Source organism: Empidonax traillii, unplaced genomic scaffold, assembly GCF_003031625.1.
Source record: "Empidonax traillii isolate 1590-97213 ecotype Southwest subspecies unplaced genomic scaffold, ASM303162v1 scaffold263:size1499331, whole genome shotgun sequence".
NCBI lineage: Eukaryota > Metazoa > Chordata > Aves > Passeriformes > Tyrannidae > Empidonax > Empidonax traillii.
The window spans coordinates 633,332-648,035 of NW_020955456.1; the positions used below are offsets into that span (position 1 = coordinate 633,332).

The window sequence follows — 14,704 nt, forward strand, 5'->3', positions numbered from 1 at the left end:
TGTCAACAAACACGATCCTCCTCTGAAGTTTGCACACACTGTTATCCAAAAAAACAGCTACAAGAAAGAAGCCTTTAACTTCACTTGATTTTATGCAGAGCTGCTCAGAGTGGGCTCTCTTGCCCCTCAAAGGACTCTTTTATCCCTACCACTGCCCGTGGTTCTTCTTGCCCCGTGGGAATCCCTTTGTACTCGGAGTCTTGAAACTGATACGTTTCCTCTGATCTGACATCAGAGTGTTTCAGCAAAAAAATAATTTCCTTTCCCTTCCAGAGCCCGAAACTTGGAATCTGCTACAGATCTCAGGGAAGTTAAAAACACAGAAGTCCATCACTGAAGGTTTTCTTCCAAGATTCACTTGAGAATATATATATATATATATATATATATATATAAAATAAATAAGTGAAACTTCTTTTGAGTAACAGGGACCTAGAATTGCTTGGCCACACAAGCCAGAAGTCATGCAGAAGTCCCCAGGCTGTTCACCAAGCTGCCTTAGAGCTATTAACCATTCAATCCTCTTGCTTTGAAAAAAACTCCCCACGAAAAATATAAAATACGCTCCTGATTTCAATAGCAGTTAATTTCCCAAATGCTGGTGGCAGATCCGGGGAACATTACAAGGTACTATTCTAACTAAAGCAGGTTCCTCACGTATTTTTCTTGAAATCTTTTCCTAAATCACAGAACTATGCCTGTGGTTGATTTTTTGCTGCCTCTCTGCTGCTATTTGGCAAATGAGTCTGAAAGTGGTTAATTTTGGACTGTCTCTGCTGCCACTTTGCCCACAGTCCCCCCACCTCCCAGCACAGGAATTGGCCAATTGTTACCAGCTGGCTCCTGAGCTTGGGAACAACCAGCGTTCTGGGCTTGGGTGGAATCTGCCTTTGCCTCATAGGCTGCACCCATCATCCCAGAAATCTGCCTCCTGGGTGGCTTCTGAGGTGCTTGCCAGAGTCCTGCTTCTCAAACAGCGCAAGATCCCCAGTATTTCCACCTTTCCAGCTCGCCTGTAAATGTCTCTCTGCAAACCAGGCGGGGGTTTGGACTTGTCTCACTCTTGAGTCAGTCAGGTGTTCACACACCCCTGTGGTCCTTAATGTGTATTAATAACCTGCCTGCTGCTGCACAGCAACTGCAACCTGGGTGCCTTTTTGGAGGGTTTTGCCTTTTTTTTTTTTTTTTCTTTTATTCAAGAAATATTTTGAAAAGCTCTTACTGCTCTTAGAATATAAAAAGGCGACTTAGTCACCACTGGAGATTATTTGCAGCCTCCAGAGTGCCGTGGATTGTTGCTACATAATTGCTGCAGCCCTTGGAGGTGATGCTGTTAAGTGGAAGATTTGCAAAAGTAAGCATTTACTGTAGACTTTCTACAGTATTAATAGAAAACTCATTTAATAAGAAGGGTTCTCTGTTTCCTTGGCTGAACTGAACCCTCTCATCCTTTCTTTGTTCGTGTAGGTTCTTGGGCTTTTTTTAGTTCTCTTTATCATCTCTTTCTTCTCTGGCTTCAGTTTAGGGATGTTCTGTTTTACCATTCAGACCTGTCTCAAGTTGTTTCCCTCAAGTTTCTGCATCCATGAGCTTTAGTACAATTTATGGAGCTCAGTTAGGACTGGGAATTTTAAGAGGTCCATAATCTTCACTACCATCTATTTTATATGTTGTTTGCTGTGTGGCAGTGACCTTGATCACCAACAAGACTGAAAGGCCCATCAAGACCTGTTCAGCAACATCCTTCCATGACAGCAGTGCTCTGCTGGGAAGATCACTGAGGCTTCTTCCCCCAGTGCAATGCAGAACTTATTACTTTGGCCTAATTTTCTTTGTGTCCTTTCTTCATGCACAAACATAAATATGCAGCACATCAAGTCCTGGGTGAGTGAAGAACTAAGACATCTATAAATAAATCAGGCTGCTTCTCCTGAAGGGGAAAAAAAAAAAAATGAGTGAATGAAACCTAATTTTCTATTTGAAGTACTTGGGGTATGTGAGATACTTTGGGCTATGGTGCCTATCGAGTGCTTTGACAGTGTCTGTGGCTGTAACTTGTATACAGAACTCGTAAGGGATCTTTTTAAAAAAGATTAAAGGAAATAGGTCTTTACAGAGGGGGTTGAGAGCTTCTGGAATTTGTTGCCACAGCAGTCTGTGGGAGTGAATGGTCTCAGCAGGTTGAAAAAGGATAGGGCATCTTCATGGATATCAGGTCTGCAAATAGACACTGAGGGGAATAACTGCCCATTTACCCTCTCATATCCTTTGGCCCTTGACTGTGGATATCAGAACAAGGGAATCGGGCACAGGTACTGCTCTTTGTTGCAGAAGAGCTGAACAAAAGGGCAGAAAAGTGGTGAATTCTCAGGTGTGTTATGGAATTATAGCAGGGAGCCTTGCCTGAGCTGCCCTGGGAGTCTCCACAGTGAAGCCCAGCAATCTTCACCCATTCTCTGCGCTCCTCCTGTGGCTCTGGGGCCCACGACCCTGCCCACGGGTGCTGTCACGTTCCAGGGTCCCAGGTCAGGCTCTGGCCTTTCTCTCATGCTTTATTGGCTTCCTTTTAAGCCCTGATTCATCTTCATTTAATCTCCAGGAAGCTGCATGGAAAGCAATGCTCAATTCTCATCACCATTTAGTCCCTTCTAACACTGCCGGAGCTGAGGGACCATGTTGGGCAACATGTTGTGATTAATTAATACAAAGGATTGCACATGGAAAAGTCTGGTCTAAGTGCAGAGCGGCAGATGAGGTTAAAACACTTTTGTTCTTTGACTTTGTTCTTGTTTCTCTGTCTTCATTTCTGTGGCATTTTGCCTCCATTGAGACTTATTTAGTATGCATCAGTTCCTGCGAGTTATTATCAAGGCTATTTTTCATTTTCCTATATTACTACTTGATACTTTTGTATTGTGGCAGCAAAATTGAACAGGGTATTACCACTCTCATGGTGTTTTTCTGGAATAGATCTTATCACAGGACCCAGTGAAGTCCCAACAGGTACAAGGAAACTTGGCTAACTTGGCTGTGTTTTCTCTTTACAAATAACTAGTGCCTTGTCATATAAGAAATCAGTGTTAACTGGATAGTGTATGTTTAACAGCATTTGTGCCTCTACTGCTGTGATGACACACCTTGTAAAAGAGGTTATATATATTTATTTTTATAAATATAAATATATATATAGTCTGATTTGTATTCCTTCTTACCTTTCCCTTGTACAGGTTGGTGTGCTGGGTGATGAGGAGGAATGGGTGAGTCTTCATGAGGTGGAGAATGAACCTGATGCTCAGATGCTGGAGGTACCAAACCTTACTCCTTACACTCATTACAGGTAAGAACAGCAGGTAATTAGCTACAACATAAAAAAAAAATATATAGTAAATAGCAGCATGGAACAGCTTTCCTAATCAGAAACAGCTGGCTGGGTTTTATAATCTGAACAAAAGGGAAAAGGTTTGCTGTTTTCATAGTTTATACTTGAAATTGCTAATCTGATGTTGTTAATTGTAATTTGCATACAATGCAGTTCATAACATTAAAAAGGAGATTCAAGTGCACCGTGAAATGGTTTTAGGAGTAACTGCTGTCCTATGACTTCCCTCCTTTGAAGAGAACACCAGTGTAACATCAGCCGGTGACAAATCAATCGTAGTTAAGCTGGTGAAAACCTGTAATTACATATTTACATCAGTTTAAACAGCATTTTATTAAACTTAATTTGGTAACATCAGTTAGATGAAACCTTTGTTTATAAGAATTTACCAAGTTAAGCTTAATAGATATATGCAATGCTTAAAGTGATTGAAGTGGATCTGCATTATGGGTGCACCCCAGTTAAACAAGATTGATTTTTAAATCAATTCAATCCAAGCCATGCATTGCTGTACTATAGACAAGACTGGAGAATTTGAGGTACTCAATCCTAATGAAAAGTACTTCCATGAACCAGCTTGCTAATGTAAAGGCTGGTTGCAAGGAGATCTAGTGGCAAGTGTTAAATCAGCTTACTAGAAACTTGTCCATTTTGTGCTGGCTGAAGGGCTTGTTAACTAACCCATGTGCTGTTGTAAGCTGGTAGTAGGTGCAACCAAGTAGAGCTCATATAATTTACAACTGATCCAGTGCTGGCTAATTTTCTTCTCTTGGTCACAAACGTAAGAACACGCTGAATTCCTCACTAACTCTGCACTGAAGTGTTTTAAACCTCATCTTCCAGAGCTAAACGTTTCACTAAGAGCTCTTTGAACATCTTTTTTTAACTTGGCCAGTGATTTCTGGTGCAGAGGTTTAGGAAAATTTATCTTCAGGTTAAGAGGATTTTGCTCTCCTCATATAAGTGCATCCCTAAGGCTGAAAGCAGTAAAGTGCAGGTTGTATCAGAGTTCAAGGTTCACTGTCCATGAAGAGTAAGGAAGACTTGCCAGGTGTATGGAGAAATGTCTTTGGGATAGAAAGTAATAAGGAAGTATATGAGAGATTTTGGGGGAATTGGGTTTTTTTTCTGTTGTTAAAATTTTCAGTTTAATTTTATTCCTACATTTCATTTCTCTCTTGTTTTCATTAAATTCTGGAGGGATCCAAATTATACTGGGATCTTTCACACATCCAGTTCTTCTCTGAGAGGAGAACTGTATTTCAATTTTTTCATTGTAAAGCAGGTCCTTGAATTTTGTCTGGGTTTTTTTTCTCTCATGCAGGTGCAGGTAGGAGCTTTTTGGGGGTTGCTTCAGTGTTCAGCAATTTTACACAGATTTTTGAAACCTAGAAAGTCGTTGCCAAATGGATTTGTTGTCCCCTGGTCAGCTTAAGTCATTGCCCACTGAGGAAAGACACCATGAGAGCTGATTATCAGCCCCATGTTTACAGGCCATCTTCTTTTCTATATTTCAGACCAGTGTTTGAGTATGAAATCAGGACAATATTTGCTTAATAGGTTTCCTTTAGTGCACTTTGTAGGGAGATCAGAGCAGGTGAATAGACACTGCTATGTTACCCAGCCTATTCTTTTCCCAAACTCAGTCATCAGGTCTAAAAATTAAGTGTTTAGTATGTATGAACAGGTCAAGTTTATGTGCAAGTGCTGGGTACTTCCAATTGCTTGTGACTGGTGAGAGTATCTGAAATGTTCAGCACATCTTAATTACTTGGTGCTGCCTGTAAAGGAGATTTCCCTAAATCTTTTGTGACCCAGTAGGGGATTTCTATTGTAGGAGAGATAGTTTCAAGCAGACAGGGTATTTTTTTAAAGATGCATATCCATATTAAATAACTTAATCTTTCTTGTGCAGGAAGGCTGAATATGCAGCACAGGGATAAATCAGCCTCTTTCAATGAGTAATTGAGGGGAAATGTTATCACTAGAATATTCTTTATATTGACAGGGAATGAGACTATCCAAAGTTTGATATTTTAATACCTTTCTGAATGTATTGTATAAGCATCGCAAGAGAAAATCACTTACTGCCAGCATAAGCTCATCAGGCCTGGTATAATTAACATAAATTTCTCACACAAATACCTAAGTTTCTAATAGACCCTGAGCTAATCTCATTTTCATTTTTTAAATACCTGAGAGGATCTGAGAGCAGTTACCATAAAGCTTTCAGCGGCGAACGCAGAGGGGACCCCGCGTGCAGCGACCTTTGCGGAACGTTGTCGAGAGCCCTAATTTGCATTCTCCCGTCTTCTCGCTCGTCCTGGAAATGGGGAAATGCTTGGCCGAGGTCCTTACGGCACGCGCTGCCTCTCTGCTCCGCTCCAGGTTCCGGATGAGGCAGGTGAACGTGGTGGGTGCCAGCCCCCTGAGCCAGCCCTCCAGGGTCATCCAGACGCTGCAGGCCCCTCCGGATGTGTCCCCCGGGAGCGTCACCGTGCGCACGGCCAGCGAGACCAGCCTGTGGCTGCGATGGGTGGTGAGCAGCACGGTGGGGGGACAGGGATGGAGGGGATGCAGGTACCGGGGCTTGGGATGCGGCTGCTTCCCCCATGGGGTCAGGACAGCACTCCGGAGTGCCTCCTCCTTGCATCCAGCACGAGGAGCAACAGCAAAACTATTTCCTTTCTCTGAATAGTTGCAAATCTGAGGCTTACCTTAAGTGCCTTATTAATCAAATAAAGTGCCTACTGCCGCTGTTCCTGCCGCCTCATCAGGGGAATACACGCCTGGGTGTGAAAGCTTGGGCTTTGAGGCTCTCCAGTGCCACTGACTGGGTCAGCATGTGGGGAAGGAACGTAACACTTGGGCCAATTTGCAGCTCTCCAGGGCTCAGTTGTTTGCTCTGTACAAAACGGTCCCCAGAAGGTGCATCCTGGCCGTTGGCAGCCGTCCTGTGGTACGGAGAGCTGGGCTCCAACAGCAGCAAAGCTGGCACGTTACACCCCTCTAGGAAGATTGTATTTGTTTGAAAGGGTGGGGAATTGCGGGGAAAAAATGCAGAAATGAATGATTAATTGGGAAGATGCAGTGATTGCTGACATCCTTGTGCCCCTTTGGCTGTTTCAGTTACCTGCAGAGCTGCCACGTTGGGATTTACTTGGCAATTAACCTGCTCCAGAATGGTTTTTCTTCACCCCTGTTAGGCAGAATTTTCCACTGGGGTTACTGTGGTGTGAAGTTGATGAAGCACAGGTTTCCTTTTGCCCAAATGTTAGCTTTTCCATGCATAAACTCATTATGGCTGGAAGTCAAAATCAGGCTGGAAGCAAGAGGGCTTTTTTCTCCTGCTCAGAACAGAATAATTCCAGTTTCTCAACAGGACACTGCACTTAATTCTGAATCTTGCAAGACCAGAATATCAGACTTGAAGGTGTCACCTCATTATCCATAGAGGAGCCATTGCAGTTCCTTTGACAGGACACACCTAACTCTCTGGTGGCTTTCATGTGAATAATATGCCCACGTTGTACCTTGGGTTCTGTATCCAGACCTACATATCTCCCATCAAAATTAACTCAAGGTTGTTTTAAGAGATGACCTTGACTTGAAAACATTTAAAAGAGACTTTAAAACATTAGGACTGTGCTACGTGGAAGGCTGTTTTTCTTTAGTCAAACTGTGCAGGGTTCAGGAGGAACAACAACCACGGTTAAAAATGACCTGATAAACCATTTTCATGCTTAATAACATCAATATTTGATAGTGTTTAATCTCTTTTATTTCAAGACCTGAAGGTGAATTTGTGTCCCCCTGGGAGCCAGGAATTCCTCCCTTCCTACAGAATAAGGGTCACATTTCTAGCCCTGCTTGCCTGCAGGGTACAGTCTTCTAAGCTGTGAAATGTTAATGTGTATCCAGCTTTCCCAGTGAATCAGAACTGAATCTCAGCCATCCGTAGCATCATGTAGTTAGTTTTACAGCAGAAAAACTCTAAACTTCATGAAGTAGGCTAATTATTTCATATTTTAATCTCTGAAATTGCTTGGGGAGTTAGAATACTAGAATGAATCTCTGCTGATAAATGAGTAGGCAGAGAGTCAGTAAAAAAAAAAAAAAGAAAGAAAAAAGTACGATAAATGAATTTGTCACATGCTTCAGCAATTTATCATTCATTTCCATAATTAATCACAAAGCTCTGAAATATATTGTATTCATATCATCTGTGTTGATACACCCACAGCAAATGGCTGGGTTTTGTGAGCCTATCTGTTTGGCTCAAAATGAAGGTAAAAATTAAAAGAAAATTTCAAGCAGCACAGAAACGTAGAGACCATGAAACATAAAACAGAAAATCGACCTCTTGATATTTTTTTGCCTTCCTATGGCCGTACACGAGTCCAGGCAGCCTTGGATTGTAGTTTGGAAAGCCCTGGCAATGCGTTCTGATGGAAATATTGTGTTTCTCTTTGCCATTTCCAGCCCCTCCCTGACACGCAGTACAACGGCAATCCGGAGTCAGTGGGGTACAGGATCAGGTTCTGGCGTGTGGACCTGCAGTCCCCTGTCCTGACGAAGGTCGTTAATGACAGACTGGAGAGAGAGTACACGGTGGAAGACCTGGAGGAGTGGACAGAGTATGAGCTGCAGATCCAGGCCTTCAACGCCATCGGGGCAGGGCCGTGGAGCGAAGTCGTGAGGGGCCGTACCCGAGAGTCTGGTGAGTCAGAGCACCACATCTTCTGGGACAGACACACCTGAGAATGCACCACTTTTCTGCCCTTTTGTTCGGCTTTTAATTAATTTTTTTCATTTGGTGTTTTGTTGTTGGGCGGGGTTTTTTTGCTTGCTGATCCATTGAACCAAAAGTGAAATTAAAAAAAACCAAAAAACAATCTCTAGATGCACTAAAGACGAAAAGACATGCAGACAGTCTGACAGCAGTATGGACAACACAAGGAGAAGCTTGTGTACCAACTTATCTGGTTGAGTTGCTTCCTCCCCAGTACCCCATTGCCCCTAATTTTCCCCCTTTCCTCTCTGCTTCCAGGCTGAGGCAGATTTTCTCGCAGCTGTGGTCACCTGAAGTTTCATTTCAAGCGTCAAATATTTCTAAAAGGGCACGAGTCACTTCAGAGAGATGATTACAAAGACAGGGATGCAGTAAATATCGGAGATTTGGATGGCATGTTTTCAAACCTACCTTCCAAAATTGTGTGTACAAGGCTTTATAGATATAACCTGCTTATAGTCCTAGAGCACAAGGACTGTATTGTCAAGCTGAATTGTCCAGGCAAGCACAGAGACTTCAAATATCAGAAGGAAACCGTCACTCTCAGGAAACAGTAAATTGCTGTTTGCTTGAGAAGCAACAATAAAGGCAGATGTTGAAAAGCTGCACTCTAGCAGTTGACTTCCACAAAACCTAATTCCAAACCTGCCCTAAATGCATCTGGGAAATTAAAATTTATATTTCAAGCAACTAACAAAGTAGGTGACATATATGGTTTAAAAGTTTAATAGTAGCAGCTCTTTGTGACCCGGGTTTATGCAAGATTCAACACCAATATTTTTTCTTGTTATTTTTTCCCTGTTTTTCCTCATTAAAAAAGTTTTGAGATTTAATCCTGTGCATACCCTTACCCTTAAATATGCATGTCTGTGCACTGGGTAGTACACAGTGTTACTTGGTGGGGAGCATGAGCACGCACGACAGGATTTGGTCTGCTGGTTCAGATAACTCTCCTTTGAACTAGCCAGGGAGAAGGCTAAACAAAGTCATCCCCCTCCATTAAAGTGCAGCTTTTTGGGAAGTAGTAATTGGAAAGCTGTTGCCAGAGGTATTTTAAACAAGGCTTGTGCTGGAGTTAGAGATAGCACGACCCAGGAAAAACAGTTCTGAAGTGTTGTGTGACATAATAAAAAAGATATCGCATCCTCCACTTTCTCCTTTCCCCTGCTCTTCAAACACTTCTTTTGAAATGTAGTAAATACCGAGATTAAGTCATTTCATAAAACCTTAGGATTACAGTGCTCCTGCTCAGCATCTAAAGATCAGAGGTTACTCGTGGATTTGGCATTTTCTCTGGCAGTATTAAGAGAAGGTTGACTTGAAACCGATTGTAGGAGGCACAGAGAAACCGGGATCAAAATAGCACAAAGCTGTGATTTGGGCGTGAGGACTCGTTTGGTTTTTTCCAAGTGTTTTCTTTGATAGTGACATCTGATTCCCTGCACAGAGCAAGTCAGGGCTCAGACTTTTGGCTGTATCTTCTCAGATTTAGAATATACAAGACACGCTGGCGTAGCAGCAGGCTGTACGAGAGCACTTCAGGGAATCTGGAATTAACATGTATGCACAGTCAAATGGGGTTGAAATGCAAATAAAAGATATTTAAAGCCGGAGAGAAAGGTCAAACCACTTTTAGGTCTGTCTTCTGAACTATAAGAAAAATTCTATTTATCGCTTATGTTTTCAAAGCACTTCAAAAGCAGGTGTCCTAAATATTTCTGGTTTTTAGATACAAAGTCAGGGAAGTTGGTTTCGCTGGTGCTGTGGATTGTAAACATCCCTCACAGCTGGCCAGAGGAGCCTTGGCCAGGATTGTGTGGTGGTTCATTGACAGAACTCACATTTCTATTTGACATTGTCCAAGGAGCTCAGGAGTTAAAGCCTGGGCACTAAACCAGGTCATGGTACCTGATGACAGTGCAGCCACTGAGGTTCAAAATCTTTATTGAAAATAAAGCTGTACTTGAGCACTTCTGTTTATTTTAGATTGTGCAATCCCATCACTAATAGCTGAGCACACATGCCAACAATAGTGGAGTGTGTCATTACAGGTACTCACTGGTTCCTGAAGCTCTTGAATATAAAACACAGGAGAGAATAAATAGTCCTGTAGGCTTTGGTAACCCAGGCTTGAAAAACAGTTGGAAAACTCTAAAATGAAAATCTGAGATAGGGTTGCAAGCAGCTGAAGATGGAGGGAGATGAATTAGGATTTTTAAACAGGATGGGTTTTATCAATCCAAAATGTTTTTTTATACTGTTAGGAATTAAATAGCTCATTAAATTTTACAGTGTAAAATAACTGCAGAGTAACAAGCTCAGATTCCACTCAATAAATTGACAACAATAGTAGGGATATATAGAGAAAGCAAGAAAATGCAAAGACATCTGATGTATTAGAACAACCTTGGCAGGGCTGCTTCCTCTTACAGACCCCCTTGTTCACAAAAAAATTCATCTCGAATACACCTAACCCAGTGCCTTAATAGATTTTTTGTGCTCTTAATATTCAGCTACATGAATGTGTATACTTGTCTTACCGGATGAGCTACTCTGGGAGCACGGTCACACATCCATGGCAAGGATCAATCTCCTGGTGCTTTGGAGACTGACCTTCACCAAGCACTTACTGTGCTGTGATAAAGCATCGCCTGATAATTCAAATGTGGCCCAGTGTCACTGGGGGAATTTGTCAGTTTGTACAAGCTGAGGATTTGGCCTGCAATATCTAATTTTATAGGCAAAATGGATGAGTGCTGTGGCTACGCTGCTTTTGCCACATACCTTGCTGGAAGTTTGCACTTCTTAATTGACGTCAGAGGTACAATGCGCCACTCTTGATTCTTGCTTTCAAAAGGAGTGAGGGATGTGCAGCTAAAGTGAGCTGCAAAAATGGAGAGAACCACTGCATCCCACTCCGTAGCTTTCTTAGAAAGCCAGAATACAGACTAGCTTATTAAAAGCTGCTTTTGGCCCAGTTAGAGACATAAAACGACATAATTTGCTATACATCAAATGTGGCTATGTCAGATGTAGAAAGAGGATGCGTGATCTTAGATGCCAACGTGGATAACCTTAAAACTTGAGCTCTTATTGAAGTTTCAGTGCAAAGTGCCAGTAACTCTATAATTTCCTACGTTTGATCTTCAGAAGTGCACGGTGCAGCTGGCAGTTTGCTGGATTAGCTCATCGTTTAGTTTCGGCATTTCCGGTTCATTTTGTTAAAGCTCTGGGATTTTTTTTTTTTTTTTTTTTTTTTTTGGACACTGTTGCTTGGCTTCTGTATTATTCTTGCAGGTTACTAATGAGAACTCAGCTTTGGAGCTTATAACAAAGTCTTCAGTGCAACAGTTAAGGAAACCAGCGTTAGAGGAGGGAGCTTGCAGAGGAAAGAGGGATTATGTGCCTCACTCACTAATTAGTCTTAGCAAAGTATCATTTCTTTGAATCCTGGTTTCCTGAGAGAGGAGAGGGGTCAGAGAAATGAAGGTTACATTTCAATTCATTCTTAAAGGGTCGATCAAAGTCTGTTGCTTGATAAAAGACTGGCAACAATAAGATCCATAAAATCATTTGCAGGTCCTGAATTCATCCATCCATATTAGAATAAAATTCTCAGCGCTGATATGAGAACTGAAGAGTTAAAGGACACTCAATGAACGCACGGATTTTTGCCATTTAGGCATTGGATTTAGATTCCCTTCCAGGAGAGGGGACATTTAGCTGCTCTGTCACTGGGAATTGAGCAGAGTCTGGGCTAATGAACCTTCAGACAGACCGTTCTCTCCTTTGTCAGCTTTCGAGTGCCCCTGCCAGCAGCCTGATCATGCACACCTCAAAGGGAGGGTGCACTCAGGGCCAGCCCGGGCACAGCCTCCACCTTCTGTGAATTCAGGACAGCTCGTGGCTGCTGATCAAAGGGGAAAAGAAATATTTGTAAAATAAAGTAACTTTTTTTCTCTCTCTTGAAAGGCTTCAAAACAGATAAAATAAAAATAAACGTGGCTGGAAAGGGCTTCTTTCTTCTACTCATCCTGGTTCCCTGCAACCCACCTCCACCCTTTCTCTCTCCAGAAGTGATTCATGTGGGAGTAGCTCTTTGTGAAGATCTACAGATAAAGTTATGGCAGCTATCCAAAGACACTCATGGCTCCTGGCAATCTATTTTCCTTAAACATAATTATATCCTTGTGGGGGATAAATCTAGGAAAAGATTTAAAAAAAAAAAAAAAAGTCACATCAGTGTTGGAGGGGAAAAAAATTGGATTTTTAGTCTGCTGCAGTGTTGTGTGATGGTGCTCTGTTTCTCATGTCCCATATAACTGCTAAAGGGGAAATTGTTTCAGAAATTACTATCTCTGCTGTTAAATTTGATGCACAAGGGTGGAGAGGTACATTTGGGGGGGGGGCAGGGAAGAGGTTTCAATTTATATTAATTCTGGTGTCATACTCATTATCTCATTCATGTTGCTAGGAGCTTCAGGAGCTCTTCTGCAAAAACAGCAGATCTTTCATTTGGGCAGCCAGGAAAGCCTTCCTTTTGGCAGAGATTTGGGCTCCTTTTTTGTGACAGATTCAGACTCTAATCAAGCCTTACTGTCCCTAAGTGCTTGTGTAACATAACTTGGTGAATGTTCTCTTGAGGTCTGCCAGGTGTATCAGGCTTTAGAAAAGATTGTGCCCTTCAGATGTTGGAAATGCCACAGGGAAAGAATGCGAAAGGGCAGCATAAAATGTGAACTCTTAAAAATAGCCTCAAATCCTGCTTGCATAACGTGACATGCCATTAGGCTTGCCTGCAAAAGCTGCAGTTGTGTGGTTCTGCAGCTCTCAGAGTTTTAATGGCACGGGGAAAATGCAAGTTTGCTCTTCTCTGGAGTCAGAGAAAATTACAGTGTTCCTGTGCCGTCAGTTCTAATGATGTTTCTGGTTTCCTAAGAGCCAATTTTGCAACATAAATGAAATAGGCATCTCTCATTGACACCGCATCAATCCCTGAAAATACACCTCGTGTTAATGCATCCGTCTGTAATTGATGTATTGCAAATGTTGAGCGCTCTCACATCATCAAGAGGCTCAGAGGTTAAAGAACTTCTTACTGATCTGGGAGTGCAATCCAGTGGGGGAAATTATTGCTAGCTCCAGACGAGATGCTATAATTTCCTTTCAGATAATATAGGAAGCCAGGATGGCGTAAAACTTCTTGTTCAAACAGATCGTGCTATAAGATAAACTCCCGTTCAGAAAGATTTCCAGCTTTTGGCATAGGGAAGGAAAATGTATGGGAAAGAAATACTAGGAGATAGACTTCTGGAGAAGTCCAGCGATTTAAACTTGGTTCTAATTACTGCAAATACATAGAACTTGAAATTTATTCTTAGCTGTCAATATTTACTGACTGTCTGTAGACACTGATAAGTATTAAATGTTTAGCTCTTTACAAACATTGTCATTTCTGAGATGAACTGGCAAGAAATTGTGAGACAGGCTGAAATATAAAGATGATGTAGAATGAATACAAGAGGAGAAGGGATTGTCTGGAATGTATTCCAGTCCTTTTGGGTCTGAATACTCTTCTATGGGAGTCTGGCAGAATCCTAAGCAGATGGAGCAAAATGATCTAATCTGTCTTACCTATTTCTCCTCTTTGGCAATGCCATGTTATTCCAGTTCCCTCTGCTCCTCCTGAGAATGTCACTGCTGAAGCTGTGAGTTCCACCCAGATCCTGCTGACATGGGCTGCAGTCCCTGAGTCTGAGCAGAATGGTCTCATCCTGGGGTACAAGGTATGGAGTTTCACGTTTATTTGATTTTTCATGCTTTATCAGGAAATGGTTTTGTATTTGTTATATAATATTCACCTGCTGGATATTCATATCATTCCTAAGTCAGCTGAAGAAGATACAGAAAATGTGTTGTCTTTGAAAAGAGCAATTGGTGAATATAATCTCATTTTACATTGTGTGAAAAGGAGGAATCTGAAATGAGTGTCGCTCTCTCCGGTCCTCTAGCGACGATCTTCTTCCTTCTGTATTTCATCCACAATTATTCTGCAGATCCTTTTCAAAGCGAAAGATTTCGACTCTGAAGCAAAGAGCCAGACGGTGAGAGGGAACCACACCCAGTCTGTCCTGCTCTCGGGCCTGCGGAAATACGTCCTGTACGAGATCCAGGTGCTGGCGTTCACTCGGATCGGAGATGGAGTCCCCAGCTCTCCTGCAGTGATAGAGAGAACCAAGGACGATGGTGAGTTCCAAGGTTACCAAAACAACCGTTTGATTTGGTCCTGCACTGCCTTCTTTTAGTGATGCAGGTGTAGTTGACAACTACTCCAAGGCTGCTTGGATTTTGGGGGGATTTTTTTTTCCAACCTGGATCCCAAAGGACTTCAGGCCATACATAGGATAACTCAGCACTATTCCATTGGTCACAAGCTCCTTCCCTGCAGCTAATGAAGAGGAGAAAAACTTACAAAATTGAACTCTCAATTTCTATTGAAAACAACTTTAGAGCCCAATTATAAATTCCTATTG

General features: G+C 42.1%; 1 protein-coding gene across 4 annotated transcripts in view; it reads left to right on the top strand.

Annotated features, from left to right (window-relative positions):
• SDK1 (sidekick cell adhesion molecule 1) overlaps nt 1-14,704 on the top strand; it is a 385,943-nt gene that overhangs the window by 298,399 nt on the left and 72,840 nt on the right. For all 4 annotated transcript variants that reach the window (XM_027889459.1, XM_027889461.1, XM_027889460.1 and 1 more), the window contains 5 exons: nt 3,228-3,337; nt 5,768-5,918; nt 7,862-8,099; nt 13,842-13,957; nt 14,228-14,417. In XM_027889459.1, the coding sequence (XP_027745260.1) occupies nt 3,228-3,337; nt 5,768-5,918; nt 7,862-8,099; nt 13,842-13,957; nt 14,228-14,417 (805 nt within the window). The remainder of the gene's footprint in view (nt 1-3,227; nt 3,338-5,767; nt 5,919-7,861; nt 8,100-13,841; nt 13,958-14,227; nt 14,418-14,704) is intronic.